Genomic DNA, 17,326 nt, shown 5'->3' on the forward strand with positions numbered 1-17,326 from the left:
CAAAAACAAAATAAATTCACATATAAAAGAAGAGGTTTGCTGGATCAGGCCAATGGCCCATGTAGCCTAGCATCCTGGTGCCACAGTGGCCGGCCAGATGTCCCAACGGGAAGCAAGTCCCAATCCCAAGAGCCATCTCTGCTTCTGCCCATAGCTGTCAACTTTCAGATTTGAAAATAAGGGATCAGCAGCCTTGAAAATAAGGGATCAGCAGCCTCACCTGTCCCGGGGACTGTCTACGGGATATATAACAATCTGGGATAGCAGCGGGAAGCAGTGGGAAATGGCGCTGGAATAAGGGAATTTCCCGCAAAAAAAGGGAAGGTTGACAGCTATGCTCCTGCCGTTTCCAGAAACTGGTTTTCAGAAGCAGCCCCGGCCCCAGCAACGGAACCAAGCCTGTTCGCTTGTTTCTCAAAGGCATTTTTGACATCAGGATGCTGAACCAAATGGCCCTGTGGCCCTGATCCAGCAGGCTCTTCTTTAACCTGCAAACGTGGCCCAAGTACAGTGGTACCTCGGGTTACATACGCTTCAGATTACAGACTCCGCTAACCCAGAAATAGTACCTCGGGTTAAGAACTTTGCTTCAGGGTGAGAACAGAAATTGTGCAGCAGCAACGGGAGGCCCCATTAGCTAAAGTGGTGCTTCAGGGTAAGAACAGTTTCAGGTTAAGAACGGACCTCCGGAATGAATTAAGTACTTAACCCGAGGTACCACTGTACACGGGTGTAGCTGTAGCCAGCAAGATGCCCCACGCAGGACCTGATGGCAGCAGCATTCTCACAACCAAGGGTTTGCAAATACTGCCTCTGAAAGTGGCAGAACATAGCCATTGTGGCTATAATAATAATAAATAATATATTTTATTTATACCCCGCCCTCCCCGGCCAGAACCGGGCTCAAGGTGGCTAACACCAATAAAATTTCAGTAAAAACATAACAAGAAAAAGAAAAAAAACACAATTTAAAATACAGGTTAAAATGCAATTTAAAATGCAGTCTCATTTTAAAAGTCAAAACCATAAGCGGAGGGAAACATAAGGGTCAGACCGAGTCCAAACCAAAGGCCAGGCGGAACAGCTCTGTCTTGCAGGCCCTGCGGAAAGATGTCAAGTCCCGCAGGGCCCTAGTCTCTTGTGACAGAGCGTTCCACCAAGTCGGGGCCAGTACTGAAAAGGCCCTGGCCTGAGTTGAGACCAACCTAATCTCCTTATGACTTGGGACCTCCAAAATGTTGTCATTTGTGGACCTTAAGGTCTGGTAGCCACGGACAGCATTTGGGCTTGGTGGTTCTGTCTAATCCTCTACTGAAGCCATCCACATTGGTGGCCCCCACTGCCACCTGTTTTGAGGGAGAATCCATTGCAGGCTTCCTAAATGGAGCATTTGGTAACAGGATGCTGGGCTCAATGGACCTTTGGAGTGGGGTCTTCTTGTGCAGAGAGTTAAAGGAAGGCAGGGGGAGCCAGGAGGCAAGAGGAGGTGGCTGCTTTGCAGGTTCAGGTTCCAGGAGAGACTCCTCTATGTTGTAGCATTTGGGACTTTTTAGTTCCTTCTGTGTTGGAACTCCTATTTGGGGACTTCCCTGGCATTTTTCTGGCCCATGTAAGACCAGTCTGGATAGTTAGCCTTGGTGAAGACTTGACGTTTTCATCCCCCCAAAAGTTTTTGATTTGAGTTTCCACTGAAATGAGGCTGCATTTTAATGTTTTCATGTTGTATTTTAATCTTGTTTTTCAAGCTGTATTTCAATCAATTGTTTTTATATTAGGTGTTAGCTGCCCTGAGCCCTGTCTTGGCTGGGCAGGGCGGGGTATAAATAAATATTATTATTATTATTATTAAAAGGCAAAGTGACAGAAGTTTACGAAATGATAAATGGCACGGAGGAAAAGGATGGAGAAAAGCTTTTCTCTGTCTCTCGTAAGAACTGGAAATCGTGGACATCCAGCTGAATGTTGGAAGATTCAGGACAGATTAAAGAAAGCCCTTCGTGCGGCACATGGTTAAACTATGGAACTCCCTGCCACAGGAGTGGCTTTAAAAGAGGATCAGACGACTTCGTGGAGGGCTATCAATGGCTCCTAGCCATGACAACCATGTTCTCCCTTCACAAGAGGAGGCAGTGATGCTTCGGAATACCAGCTGCTGACAGCTGCAGTAGGAGAGAAAGTTATTGTGCTCAGATTCTGCCCATTGGGGCATCTGGTTGGCCATTTTGAGAACAGGATGCTGGGCTGGATGGGCCAAGGGTCTGATCCAGCAGGCTCTTATGTTCCCAGAGAACTCCCGAAAGGAATGTGCCTCCTCGATGGAAGTGTAAAAATGACTGTGCCAATTCTATCATTTGGGGGATGAGAAATGGTCCATGATGTTATCCCCCCATTGCATGTTGATGTTACCAACCTAACTGTCCATGGAGGTGCAGGTCAATTCTGTATCCAGGGCAGCTGTCTACCAGCTCCATCTGGTACACAGGCTGAGACCCTACCTGCCTGTGGACTGTCTCGCCAGAGTGGTGCATGCTCTAGTTATCTCCCTCTTGGACTACTGCAATGCGCTCTGTGTGGGGCTACCTTTGAAGGTGACCCGGAAACTACAACTAATCCAGAATGCGGCAGCTAGACTGGTGACTCGGGGCGGCCGCCGAGACCACATAACACCGGTCTTGAAAGACCCACATTTGCTCCCAGGACGTTTCCGAGCACAATTCAAAGTGTTGGTGCTGACCTTTAAAGCCCTAAACGGCCTTGGTCCAGTATACCTGAAGGAGTGTCTCCACCCCCATCATTCTGCCTGGACACTGAGGTCCAGCACCGAGGGCCTTCTGGCGGTTCCCTCACTGCGAGAAGCGAAGTTACAGGGAACCAGGCAGAGGGCCTTCTCGGTAGTGGTGCCCTCCCTGTGGAACGCCCTCCCATCAGATGTCAAAGAGACAAACAACTACCTGACATTCAGAAGACATCTGAAGGCAGCCCTGTTCAGGGAAGTTTTTAATGTGTGACATTTTGATGTATTTTTAATTTTTGTGGGAAGCCACTCAGAGTGGCTGGGGAAACCCAGCCAGATGGGCGGGGTACAAATAATAAATTATTGTTGTTGTTGTTGATATTATTATTATTATTACTATTACTATTATTATATTATAACTATACTCTGCCTCCAAATTCTCCTGTGAGAAGGTGATGCTGGACTAGCTGGGTCATTGGCCTGATCCAGCAGGCTTTTCTTATGTTCAGCCCCCAGTGGGATCTCCAAGTAGGGGTGGGGTGGGGAGATCCGCTCTTGAATCCTTCAGAGCCACTGCCAGTCAGTGCAGGCACCACTAAGCTAGGTGGATGAACGCCCTGTCTCTGCCTAAGGCGGCTTCTTGTGTTCCCGCCTACAGAGGGAAAAAGAGAAAGAGACGCATTGCAGGACGCCTCGCCACGCAATTGAAGGTCGGGCATTTCCCCCCGGAAAAGAACTTGTTCCTACACGGCGATAAGCCGAAGCAATGAATTCTGATCCCCGCCAGCCCGGCCTTTGCAAATTTGAGAGCGGGCAGAGTCCCTTTCAGGGGGGCAGAAGGGAAAGAAAAAGGGAAATCCATAATGCCTCTCCCTCTGCAACCATAATGCCAGGATGTTCCCAATCTGCTTTGAGGGATGGAAAGATTAAGAATAATAATAAAAAAAATTGCAATAAAATATGTGTGAACGAGGGGGTAATTGTGGACAAATGCAGCATTCAAATTCATTTTTCCACCTCTTTTACACACCATTTCAATCTTATTTTCTGCTTATTAATGAGATCTTGTTGGCAGGGGTGGGCAGAAGCTGCCCAGTTTTGCTGGGTAATTGCACATAATTTCCTTTCTACTAGTGATTTGCATCTGATCTTCTCCCTCCCCCCCACCCTAATTCTTTGCTATTTAACACCCCCTTCTACTTCTCTCCCCTCCTTCCCAAATCTCTCCCTCCTCCTCCTCCTCTTCTTTCCATCCCTGGTCAGGCAATACTTCATTTAAATGCTTATTACACTTAAACAGACACTGAAGGAAAAGGGAGGGGAGGAGAGGAAATGAGACAGAAGCCAACCAAGTCAAGAAAAGGCCTGACACATTCACCCTCTGCCACTCACGCTCTCCTTTAGTGATGTAACACCCTTAAGGACCATGGGTTAACTTTGCCAAAGACCTATTCTGTACTATTTGTAATGCTGCCACTTGGGGGATACATTTAACACGTGTTAGGAAGCTGTAGTGATGTATGGAAGTGAGAGCTGGACCATCAAGAAGGCTGATCGCCAAAGAATTGATGCTTTTGAATTCTGGTGCTGGAGGAGACTCTTGAGAGTCCCATGGACTGCAAGAAGATCAAACCTATCCATTCTGAAGGAAATCAACCCTGAGTGCTCACTGGAAGGACAGATCCTGAAGCTGAAGCTCAATACTTTGGCCACCTCATGAGAAGAGAAGACTCCCTGGAAAAGACCCTGATGTTGGGAAAGATGGAGGGCACAAGGAGAAGGGGATGACAGAGGACGAGATGGTTGGATAGTGTTCTCGAAGCTACCAGCATGAGTTTGACCAAACTGCAGGAGGCAGTGGAAGACAGGAGTGCCTGGCGTGCTCTAGTCCATGGGGTCAAGAGGAGTCTGACATGACTAAACGACTAAACAACAACAACAAGAAAGCTGCTTATTTGGTCCATCTTGCTCAGAATTGTCTACACTGACCAGCAGCAATGGCTCTCCAGGGTTTCAGGCCGGGCAAGGATCCAGCATTACTGATGGACCTTGAACTTGCTTGGGCCCAAAGAAAATATAAGGTGTGTTCTTTCTGTCAACTAATTGGGATGGCTCAGAATTCCCTTCATAGTGCTTTTCAGGGATTCTTCAGCTGTGATTCTTGCACTCACAGTGGATTGGATTAGATGATGTTTGGTGGTCCTTTCCAACTTTACTGCCCCTGGCTACCTCCGTCACAACTCGTGACTTCTTCTAATACAAGAATGGGGTTCCTCCTGTGTCCCTCCAGATATCGCTGGACTACAACTCCCATCATCCCTGACGATTGGCCATGCTGGGTGGAGCTGATGTGAATTGCAGTTCAACAATGTCTGGGAGACAAAATAAATATGCAGACTTGTCTAATAACATATTGCAATAGGAAGATGCATGGACAAAGCATATTGGTATCTACAATTCGTCTCCCACTATTGCGGTTAGCAGAGAGTACCTGGAACTATTCATTCATGGTTTTCAAACAGAGGCTCTCAAATACAACACCGGAATTCACTGGTTAATTTGTCTGCAAAGTCACATCTCAAAGCAGCTTAAGGAAAAAACCTTCATGGCAAATCACAAAAAACAAGGCTGACCGTTACATCTGGAGATCAACAGCAAATCCTAAAACCAGCTGTGCCAGCAAGCCAAAGTCCTGAAGATGTAAGAGGGCCTTTACTCAGTGTCTGCATTGCAACTGAATCGGGGCTAAGCAGACATTGTGGGATGTCCTCAAATATGTGGTGGCACTTCCTTCCTTGAAGGGCTCTGTTTCCGTCTTTGACTGGGTGACCTGGCAATGCCACAGCTCTAAAACTAGTTTAGCCTCAGCTGCAGACCTGTAGAATTGTTTAACTGCCTAAGAACTAGTAACTGGGTTTGCTTCTTTCCTCCACCCTTCCCATCCCCTTTCCTTTTGTGTCGCAGCTATTAGATTGCAAGCTTGAGGAAAGGGAATCATTTCTGATATTGGTAAGCAACTCTGGGAGTCTTCTGGGGAAGAGTGGGGGGAAATAAGAAATGGGGAACCTGCAGCTTTCAAAGTATTGTAGGACTCCAAATTCCATCAGCCAGCGTAGGGTTGATGGGAGCTGTCGTCCAACGCCTTCTGGAGGGCTGCAGGCTGCCTATGCCGGCTTTATACAATAAGCAAATGAACAAAACGCTGCGGCGCTCAACTAAGGACACGTGGGAACAGCCATGCGTTCTCCCAGTTTCCTCACGCCCTGCCTACAGTTTAGGCCAGAGACGATAGCAAAACACGGGTGAGCAGCCTACCTGGGGAGAGAGGCCATTGCTGACAGGGTTCATGTGATTGGCAGGAGCTGCGGGGTTCATGAAGCTGTCGGAGTAGGTGGAGAAGCCGTGTCGGGTCCCGTAGGCGGAGCTGGAGTCTGCGGCAGCGGCAGCCAACCCTCCCTGGTGCATGGTGGATGGTGGGAGAGGCTGGGGTCTGTGCACAGTGCTGCCCCCATCTGTGGGGAAACGAAGCATCGGGTTAGAAGCGGTGGCTGTCATCACCTAACCATCACTGTGTTCCTTTGGGGAAAGGCTGGTATGATGGAGGTGCCATCTTGACCTGAGGCCCAAATCATGTTCCCACCACCTGTTGTAATGGAGGTCTGGTCCATTGGGGTGAATGGGGCAACTAGTCCAGTGGGTGGCCCTGCCTGTCACCTTCCCCTCCTCCGCTTCCACTTGAATCATGGATTCATCGTGTTGCAAGGGACCCTGAGGATCATCCAGTCTGACCCCCTCCAGTGCAGGAATATGCACCTGTCCCTCATGGGAAACGAACCTGCAACCTTGGCATTATCAGCAGTACGCTCTAATCAACGGAACTATCCACTTTCCTGCTTGACCCACGCTTTCTAGGGATGAGTCTACGTGCTTTCTCTCTTGCCCCACTCCTTTCTCAGGGAAAACCAATTTAGCACTAAACCGAAGCAAACTATCTTGCTTTGATGTACTGATCTGAACGTTGTTAGTAACCTCCTGTTATTTTCTCATGCCAAGCTGTGGAAAGCTGTCCCTGCTGCTAAAGTGAAGGTAGGCATGTTATAGATTTGGGGGGGGGACCCCCTCTAAAGCCTAGAAATTAATAAATGGTAGGATTTTGATGGTTTGGGCTGTGAAGCAAGAAATACAAGCTGCAGAGGAATTCGCTAGGGCAGTTAAGAAACAGAGCCACCAGGAGCCACTGGCAATGCAGGAACTCCTTCCCCCCTTGCCCCGAGGTGTGAACAGAAACTGCGGATTTGGGTAAAGGCTGGAAGAGACTTTTACCAGGAGATGGCGGGGATCGAACCTGCAGCCACCAGTCTACAGAGCAGGAGACAACCCCAATTGCTGGTTGTTCCGAGTGGTTTTCCCCGGGGGAAAGCAGTGGGAACAGAGGAATTGTGGGTAAGCCCTGAGTCTCAGTCTTGCCCCTAGAAGATCTCAGCTATCATTCGCTCTGGCTCAGCCAGTCCCTGGCTCTGCCCACTCTGTGCCAGTCAGACTAGGAACTGGGAGAACCAGGGTTCAAATTCCCACATTCTGTTGTGAATCTCACTGGATGATTCTGGGCCAGTCCCTTCCTCTCAGCCTAAAACCCCTCACAGAATTGTTGTTAAACAAGGAGAGATGGGTGGGACCATGCCTGCCACCTTGAGGTTTGATATAAACGCCATCCATCAACCTGTTGGTTTCTGTGTGTTGCCACTGTGCAGTGCTTTGGAGTCACAAGACTCTGTTTTGCATTCCAGACATTCCAGGCTGTTGGAAGTCTCACAGAAGACAGGAGGCGGATGTGATGTTACTGGTTTCCTGTTCCTTTGTGGTTCAGTTGCTCTCTGCTCTCACAGAGAGAGGATGTTTCTTTTCTGTCTGCGTAGCTTAGTAATAAAACTCTTAGCATGTAGCTCATATTTCTCGTCCTTCCCTGTGCTGGATACTCTGCGTAATGGGAACATGCTTGGAGCCTTATCAGAGGCTCAGGTCATTAATTATTGTCGGAGGAGAGAACGGAGGCGATTCCGGAGGAGTCGCTCGGTCGAGCGCAGGTTCCGACACAACCCACCCATCGAAACAACCCACTTCCCCACCCAAGCCCGGAGCACCCACCTTGGGAAAGGGTGGTGGTTGGGTAAGTTGAATCTGGCAGCTGGTACGGAGGCAAAGTGGGCATCCCAGTCGGAGGGAAGCCCCCCGGCAACAGGTGATTGAATGCTGCCAGCTGATTGGCCCCGGCTTGCTTGCGCCACCGTGCCCGCCGGTTGCTGAACCACACCTGGGAGAAGGGAGAGAGGAAGGCAGGAAGTTATGGGGGAAAACACATGCCAAGGGGTTGAACCCGAGACCTTCTGCATGCAAAGAAAGGTCTCTGTCCCCTGAGCTATGGACTCTCCGCATTGTCATTGTCAAGGGAGCAAGTGCCACGTATGATCTGACGCCCTGGCACCATCACCACCTGCCGCAACCAGTGCCGGATTTACATATAAGCTAAACAAGCTATAGCTTAGGGCCCCACTCTCTTGCCCCCCCCCCCATTATGAGTCTTTGTAAATTGTGTTTCTAAAGGAACTTTCGTTATTGCCAAATTCCAATGTGTTTGCATTATTAAGTTTATGAATAAAAAACCATTTTAAGTTAGAGCTTAATATTATTTCACATTAATATACTCTTCTTAATTGTATTTCACTATTCATATACTTCTTAATTGTATTTCAGTTCAACAACTACTTTGATAAAATACATATTTTGTTATGTGCAAAAGGCTTTAGATAGGTCCATAAATTACCATATAACATATATTCAACACAAAAAACATGGGCAATTTGTTGTTGACAAAGGACAGCTGGGCATATAAAGGTCCCCATTACCTTCAGTAGCTTAGGGCATCATCAAACCTAAATCTGGCCCTGGTCGCAAACCATCTTCCAACCCTTCGGAACCATCTTTTCTAAAAGCCTATTCTTGCACAGGCTCCATGCAAAACAAAAAATGGCCACTAGGTGTCAGGACAGAACAGGCCAGCAAACAGGAAGGCCCTCCTTTGGCCCCCGTCTGCCAGTGGCCGACCACTGTCTTATTATCAGTCCCCGAAAATCCTACTGGATTAGCAGAGCCGACTCTGGCCTATCAGGGCCATTTCTGCCCTTCCGAATTATTTTCTGGCAATCCGTGCTTCCTTTAAAAGCTAGCCAATTTAGTATCATAGAGTTGGAAGGAACCTTCCAAAGAACATCTAGTCCAACCCTCTGAAATGCAGGAATTGTGGCTAAAGAAAACCTCCACATTCTCTCCCCATCCATTTCCCCTCCTCACAAATCCTGGTGCGCAATTATCTGAGCCAATCAAATTGTACCATATGTATTCCAGCTGCAATCTGTGTCTGTTTTTTAATTTTATTTATTTATTTAAAAAAACCTCATTTTCAATTGAATCCAAAAACTCTCAGGGCTGATCCTGGTTTGAGAAGGGGATGGGGCTAAGCTTTCGAGACAGTTGAGAATGCAGCTGCCGAGTTCTCCAGGGCCTAGAGGTCTGGGAGACCTGATTGAATTTCACAGCAACAGGAGAGGGCTTGGCAGAGGGGGGAGGTGGAATTGAATAACAACACAAAACCCCTAAAAGCTAGAGGGGCGGTGGAGAAGTTGAGTTGGGGAGCCTGGTCTGTGTGTTTCTAGTAAAGGTTTGGTTTCAACTCCGAGCATGTTGAGAAGACCAAGCGGGGAAAGTTAGCTCTCCCTTTGGTACTCACATTGATCCACCCCTTTCTAAATGAGATGTTGGGTCTGTTACAACCTAGGACCTCCTGGAGGCAAAGAAGATGCTCTTCCACTGGGATATGTCTCTTCCCCATCCATAGAACAGGAAACTGCTTTATACAGCGTCAGACTCTTGGTCCATCGGGCTCAGCACTGCCTACACTGACCGGCAGCTATTCCCCAGGGTTTCAGACAGGGAATCCTTCCTAGCCCTACCTAGAGATGCTGCAAAAGACTAGGGAATTCTGCATACAAAGCAGATGCTCTACCACCGAGTTATGGCCCCTTCTTTAAAACCGAAGCAAGATTCTAGTCCCCATAAAAAAGGTAAAGGGACCTCTGACCATTAGGTCCAGTCGTGACCGATTCTGGGGTTGCGGTGCTCATCTCTCTTTATTGGCCGAGGGAGCCGGTGTACAGCTTCCGGGTCATGTGGCCAGCATGACTAAGCCGCTTCTGGCGAACCAGAGCAGCGCACGGAAACGCAGTTTACTTTCCTGCCAGAGTGGTACCTATTTATCTACTTGCACTTGACATGCTTTCAAACTGTTAGGTTGGCAGGAGCAGGGACCGAGCAACAGGAGCTCATGCTGTCGCAGGGATTCGAACCGCCAACCTTCTGATCGGCAAGTCCTAGGCTCTGTGGTTTAACCCACAGTGCCACCCGTGTCCCTTCTAATCCCCATAGTTTGGAATAAAAATATTGGTTTAGATAGGAACAGCTACCTTATCCTGAGTCAGACCATGAGTCCATCAAGCTCACATTTGTCAACACTGGCTGGTAACAATGGCTTTCCAGGGTTTCAGGTAGGGATCCTTTTCCCAGCCTTGCCTGGGGTTGCGTGCTGGGATCTGAACCCAGGACCTTCTGCATGCAAAGCAAGTGCTCTACCGCTGAGCTATGGCCTGTCCCCTTGAGAAATGCCCAGCAGCGGACTGAACTTTGGAGCTTTCATGAGCAAATGGAGGGGCCACAGCAAACTGGCAGAACATCTACTTTTGCACCCATATGGAAGAAACTGTAATGGGAAACTCAGGTGTCTTGAGTCTCATTGCATCTGCAGTCACTGGGTGAATGGATGAGGACTTTAATTTAAATTAAAAAATTTTTTTCCTTCCAGTAGCACCTTAAAGACCAACTAAGTTAGTTCTTGGTATGAGCTTTCGTGTGCATGCACACTTCTTCAGATACACGGTGTATCTGAAGAAGTGTGCATGCACACGAAAGCTCATACCAAGAACTAACTTAGTTGGTCTTTAAGGTGCTACTGGAAGGAAAAAAAATTTTTTGTTTTGACTATGGCAGACCAACACGGCTACCTATCTGTAACTTAATTTAAATTGCAGCTCTCTGGAGATTGAGGGCTACATTACGCTCTTGCTGGTCATGTTGTGCGGATGCCTGATGATCATTTTCCAAAGCAACTACTCTATTCCAAACTTAAAAATGGAAAGTGTAATGCTGGTGGTCAACAAAAGAGGTTTAAAGACTGTCTCAAGGCAAATCTAAAAAAATGTAGTTTAAACACTGACAACTGGGAAACACTGGCCTGCGAGCGCTCCGGTTGGAGAACAGCCTTGACCAAAGGTGTCATGGGCTTTGAAGGCACTCAAACTCAGGACACAAGGGAGAAATGCACTAGGAGGAAGGCACACTTGGCAAATCCACACCGTGATCAGCTCCCTCCCAGAAACCAATGTCCCCACTGTGGAAGGACGTGTGGATCCAGAATTGGCCTCCACAGTCACTTACGGACTCATTGTTAAAAGCGTGTTTATGGAAGACAATCTTACTCGGCTACGAGGGATCGCTAAAGAAGTCCCATAGGGATAATTTTCACCAGCAACTCTCACACACAGATGCAGAGATGTGGATTGGGCCACATTTAATGGACGTCTGCCTGGCAATGCGGTCAGGGAATTTGACCTATTTGTGTGTGTGCAGGTGGTTATGTGTACACATGGAACTCAAACCCTTTCAGCTGACTCCACATCTCCATCAAAGCAAGTGTATTAAGTTTGTGTTGTGGTTGACAAGCTAAATGCATTCCCAGGAGGTTAGGGACAAGCAAAAGAGAGAGCTTGCTTACCTCCATGGACCCTAAACCTATGGTGAGAATGGGGAACATGGTGCCTTCCAGCTGTTATGAAGGTATCTAGGGGCAGTAAAGGCAAGTGATGGTCAGAGTTGTGATGGAGGTAAAGGGACCCCTGACCATTAGGTCCAGTCGTGACCGACTCTGGGGTTGCGGCGCTCATCTCACTCTATTGGCCGAGGGAGCCAGCATACAGCTTCCAGGTAATTTGGCCAGCATGACTAAGCCACTTCTGGCGAACCAGAGCAGCGCACGGAAACGCCGTTTAACTTCCCGCCAGAGCGGTACCTATTTATCTACTTACACTTTGACGTGCTTTTGAACTGCTAGGTTGGCAGGAGCAGGGACCGAGCAACGGGAACTCACCCCGTTGCAGGGATTCCAACCGCTGACTTTCTGATCAGCAAGTCCTAGGCTCTGTGGTTTAACCCACAGCGCCACCCGCGTCCTGTGATGGAGGTAGCTTGGGGCAATAAAGGCAAGCTATGGTCTAGTTCAGGTATGGAGAACCAGTGGTCCTCAAGCTGTTGTTGAACCACAAATCCCATCACCCTTGGCCACTTGCCATGAAGTCTGATGGGTGTTGGGAGTTCAGCAACAACTGAAGGGCTGCAGGTTCTCCATCCTTGAATTAGATGGTCATTTGGCTTTACTGCCCCTACTGATCTCCGTCAAAACCATGCCTTCTTCTAATGCAGGGATGGGGGACCTGTGGCCATCTGGATGTTGTTGTAGTCTAACTCTCCCATCACCCTGACAATTGGCCATGCTGGCAGCTGGGACTGATGGGAGCCGAGGTCTGACAACATCTGGAGCCCAAATCCCTGAACTAGGCCATCACTTGCCTTTACTGTCCCTAGCAAACTTCAGCATAACTCTAATCCCTTTTAATGCAGCATTTCAGCATTTCAGACAGGGGTTCTCTCCCAGCTCTACCTGAAGATACCAGGAGCTGAACCTGGGACTTTCTGCATTCAAAGCAGATGTTCTCCCACTGAGCTACAGCCCTTCCTTAGATTCATTACACTCATTGGAAACTTTTCAGGCGATTTTCATATCATTTTGTGCCATTAGGATAACTGGATTTAATACTGTTAGGATTTTCACCTTGTTGATTAAGGACAAGGAACCATGAAACCAATAATTGTTTCTCCAGCAGAAGCGAGCTGGATAACTCCAGGAAACTGAGGCAGATATGCTATGGTGCAAGAGTCCTTTGGGACACATCCAGCTCCTTTATTTGTTCGACTGCCACTAATCACGGAGGTTTCATGGGCTAGCCATGGCTAATATCCTTTCAAGGGACCTGTCTTCCTTCCCGCAAGAAGATTCAAAATACATCCCTGACATTTGCGCTGGCAATATTCCCCTCCCTCTCGCCAATTCTTTGAAAGGTGGCTGGAGAGACTTTTTTTTTTGAAGGAAAAAAGAGATGTGCTTATAAATCAGTTTATTGGCGGTTAAAATATACAGGATTGAGCGTCAAGAGGGAAATGCAAGACCCACTTCAAAGGGAACCTGTTTCCACTCCACCACAGTGAAGGTTTTATCAGCCACTAAAAAGATTCTCTTGCCAGGGGAATCGGGTTACCCAAAAGAGAGAGAGAGAGAGTTAATCCCAGAGTGACGGTCAATTCCTTCAGATATCAAACTCGCACTGTGAAGACGGGGGAGAGGAGTGAGGAGGCAGCCCAGAGGGATTCTGGCCCCCTTGCCCCATAGGATCGATCCTGGCTTGGGGGGCAGTGTTACCCGAAAGACCACTTCCACTAATGATGGCATGGGCCATACTCACACCATAGATTTAATGCATTCATTAGGACACCCTTTTAAATAGACTTCTCCCAAAGAATTGAGGGAGCTGTGGTTCATTAAAGGTGCTGAGAGGAGACCCCTATACTCTCCTTACACAGAGCTACAATTCCCAGAGTTCCCTGGGAAGAAGTGTTGGCTATTAAACTGCTCTGGGAGGGGAAGAGGGATCTCATACATCTGAAGAGTTGGAAGGGGCCCAAAGGTCATCTAGCCCAACTCCCTGCGATACAACCTTTCAGAACCTGGCCACAGTGATTCATGTGATGGTCACCTCCAGGCTTGACTACTGTAATTCGCTCTACGTGGGGCTGCCCTTGAAGCTGACCCAGAAACTCCAGCGGGTGCAGAATGCTGCAGCGAGGCTCCTCACGGGGTCCCTGCCATGGGAGCATATTCACCCAGTGCTTTTCCAGCTGCACTGGCTCCCGGTGGAGTACAGGGTCAGATTTAAGGTGCTGGTTTTGACCTTCAAAGCCCTTCACGGCCTAGGAACCTCGTACCTACGGGACCGCCTCTCCCGGTATGCCCCCCCCGGAGGACCTTAAGGTCCATAAATAGCAACACCCTTGAGGTCCTGGGCCCTAAGGAAGTTAGATTAGTCTCAGCCAGAGCCAGGGCCTTCTCAACACTGGCTGCGGCCTGGTGGAACGCTCTGTCTCATGAGACCAGGGCCCTGCAGGATCTGATTTCTTTCCGCAGGGCCTGTAAGACAGAGTTGTTCCGCCTGGCCTTTGGCTTGGAATCAATTTGATTCCCTCCCCCTCTTTCTTTTTTCCTTTCTCCTCCTGTGATGGAACTCCTATTTGGGGACTTCCCTGGCTTTTTTCTGGCCCATGTAGGACCAGTCTGGATAGTTAGCCTTGGTGAAGACCTGATGTTTTCATCCCCAAAAAAGTTTTTGATTTGAGTTTCCATTGATATGAGGCTGTATTTTAATTTTTTAATGTTGTATTTTAATCTTGTTTTTAAGTTGTATTTCAATCAATTTGTTTTTATATCAGTTGTTAGCCGCCTTGAGCCTGGTCTTGGCTGGGGAGGGTGGGGTATAAATAAAATTTATTATTATTATCATCATCATCATCAAACTACAACTCCTAGAATTCTTTTTTTTTTTTTTTTGGCAGGGGAGGAGCATGACTGGTGTAGATTTGGACATAGCGAGGCATCTGACAGGGCTTTACAACCCTATAGGGTCCCCCCCCTAGACCTGCTTGTTCTGCTCAACATTGAAACCCACCGTTTTTTCCCCACCAGCTTCTGACTCAGATAAACCTTGTGGTGCTGAGGAGGAAGAGGCCATGGAGATGCCACTTCCTGCCTCACTCATTGGTTGTCCGCCTGGAGAGCCAACAGGTGGCACAGTGATGAAGAGCAGGGGTAGGGAAGCCTTTGCAACCTGAGGGCTACTTTCAATCTTCTGAAGGGCCACCTAGATCTCTTAGATCCAGCGACCAGGGCTTTGTGTTTGGGGTGAGGTGCCCAGTGGCATCCCTCTGCTGAAGGCCCCTTGAAGTCTGACTTCAGGCTCTGTTCTCCAACACAGGTGGGTCCTCCCCTCACAAGTATGATACGTGGAATGAAGACACTGTTTTAAACAAACTCTTGTCCCAACCATGGAGGACAGACTCCCTTCAAAAGATGCCCTCCTTTCCCACTTCCACTCTGCTCTGACTTCTGTTATTGCCATCTGCCAGAAACAGATGGCAAACTCCTCGGGTGAGGAGGTGTAAATCATTAGCTGAAGAAACTTGCCTATAAAAACACAGCCCTGTCACCTCAGTGCAAAACACATCAACTGGGTGTGGGTGACATTGCGCCTTTTCAGAGGTTTCCTCTCCCCAAAGCCATTTCAAAGAGGATCAGGCTGATTCGTGGTGGAAAAGACGGATACCACTATCTTCTAACCATGACAGCTATGTTTCCCCTTCCCATTTGGCCCAAGAGACCCTTAGAATTTAAGGATTAAATCAGAGCGATACCAGCCTATTAGGAGTCACTAAGCAAGCAGTGTGGTGTCACAGATGGCTATGTCAGCCAATGAGCTTTGGCAAAAAGACAACCATCACTGAGGGCAAGTGAAGTCATCTGAGAGTCAGGGCAATGGCAATGAAAAGCCCAACGGTTCTGCACAGAATTGTAGAGTTGGAAGAGACCCTGAGGATCATCTAGTCCAACCCCCTGCAATGCAGGAATATGCACTTGTCCCATGCAGGGGATTGAACCTGCAACCTTGGTGTTATCAGCGCCACGCTCTAACCAACTGAGCTATCCAGGCTGTCATAGAGTGTAGAAAGCTGGGAGTCAAATCTAAACATTACTGTGGATCTCCCCTGCCCTCAGATTCTCTCCTTGCGAATGGCGGATGAAACTGATGGACTATGCAGAACTGGATAAATTAACAGGAAGGATTCGAAACCTGCGGGACCAGAGATTCTTAGAAGACTGGAGTAAATATATGAACTATTTGAAAAGAAATAGTAATGAACAGATTACGCTAGTAGGATTGCAAGAAGTTTTGTAAGGAGGACTATTTGAAATATTACAAGAAAGATTATGCGGAGAATTGTTAGTTAATGATCATTAAGAGTAATAGAGAAATTGAGAAATGCAGAATAAGTGATAAAGAACGGAAACTCATCAGAGGTGCTGATGGAAGTCAAAAATATTGTATAAGATAAGAAGTTATGTTAAATGACTGTTGATATGTTAAAAAAAACCTAATAAAATATTTAAAAACAACAACAACAAATTCTCCCCTTGCTAGAAATCATAATGCACTTCAGATTTTTGTACACTAACTTGGAGCCATTGTCAGACACTTCTTGCTTCCTGACCCCCTTTCACAGCACCCTGTGACTTAACTGGAGGGCTTTTAACTCTCATAGCAGTTTAGCAGTGCGATGCTGCAAAGCAAAATGTTACATGTGCTCAGGGCGCACTCTGTCCGATGCAAGGGAGACCTGAGGTGTGGTCGACAGTTGTTTCCGCTCTCTCCCAACCCAGCAGCTGCACAGACCCTTCCCTGCTGGGATGGGGCTGGAATAAATTAGACCGGCTCTGGGTCACCTCCCACAATTTGTCAGGCAAGGAGGGGAAAAGGGAGGTCAGGTGGAGATCTTCTTGCAAGGGGGTGGGAGAGAAGAGAAGTCCCGTTGGGAGCCTCCTTAGCTTAATGAGGACTTGATGTTGAGGGAAGATCGATGGGAGGGTAAGCAAGCTGGTTAAGTGGAAACAGAGAGAAGAGACTCGTCTTCCCATAAATGATCTGTCATCTTGGTTTCTCTACATTTGCAGAAACAGGCAAGGCCTGAAGCCTTGAGCTCACCAGCCAACAGGTTGGACTTTCCAACACCACAAGTTGTGGAGGGTTGAAGACTCGTTGCTGATTTCGCAGCAGTGGTCCTGTCTCCAGTGTCCCAGAGCTGGTCAATCAGCATGAAAGGGGAGCTTTTGAGCCACTGAGAAGGAAGTCAATTTTGGCAGGAGCCAATCAGTGAGAAGGCTGTTGAGTGGGCCACGGAGGACTGATTCCTTGGGTCACTCTGGAGAAGGACAGTGAGGAGGAGGAGCTGTTCTGTATGCTCCAAAAGTGAGCATTTAGAAATACCAAAAACACGAGTTTCAATGGAGCGGTGCAAGTTCTGTCAGTATGATGGAACTTCACAGAAAGCGCAACTTAAGTCACTCCAGTATAAGATCTTAAAGCATTGCCCAGGTATGTGTACAGATGAATAATAGAATAAAAAAACTGTAGAGTTGGAAGGGACCCTAGGGTTCCCCAAACTTGGGTCTCCAGCTGTTTTTGGACCACAGTTGCCATCTTCCCTGACCACTGGTCCTGCAAGCCAGGGATGATGGGAGTTGTAGTCCAAAAACAGCTGGAGACCCAA

At 47.9% G+C, this 17,326-nt stretch overlaps 1 protein-coding gene across 5 annotated transcripts in view; it reads right to left on the reverse strand.

The window, feature by feature from the left end:
- The window catches only part of PAX7 (paired box 7), a 173,445-nt gene that overhangs the window by 54,915 nt on the left and 101,204 nt on the right, over positions 1 to 17,326 (reverse strand). For all 5 annotated transcript variants that reach the window (XM_083628762.1, XM_083628759.1, XM_083628761.1 and 2 more), the window contains 2 exons: positions 7,880 to 8,045; positions 6,050 to 6,246 (listed from right to left, as the gene is read on the reverse strand). In XM_083628762.1, coding sequence (XP_083484888.1) covers positions 6,050 to 6,246; positions 7,880 to 8,045 — 363 coding nt within the window. The remainder of the gene's footprint in view (positions 1 to 6,049; positions 6,247 to 7,879; positions 8,046 to 17,326) is intronic.

This window comes from Podarcis filfolensis, assembly GCF_964270895.1.
Source record: "Podarcis filfolensis genome assembly, chromosome: 8".
Classification (NCBI taxonomy): Eukaryota; Metazoa; Chordata; class Lepidosauria; order Squamata; family Lacertidae; genus Podarcis; species Podarcis filfolensis.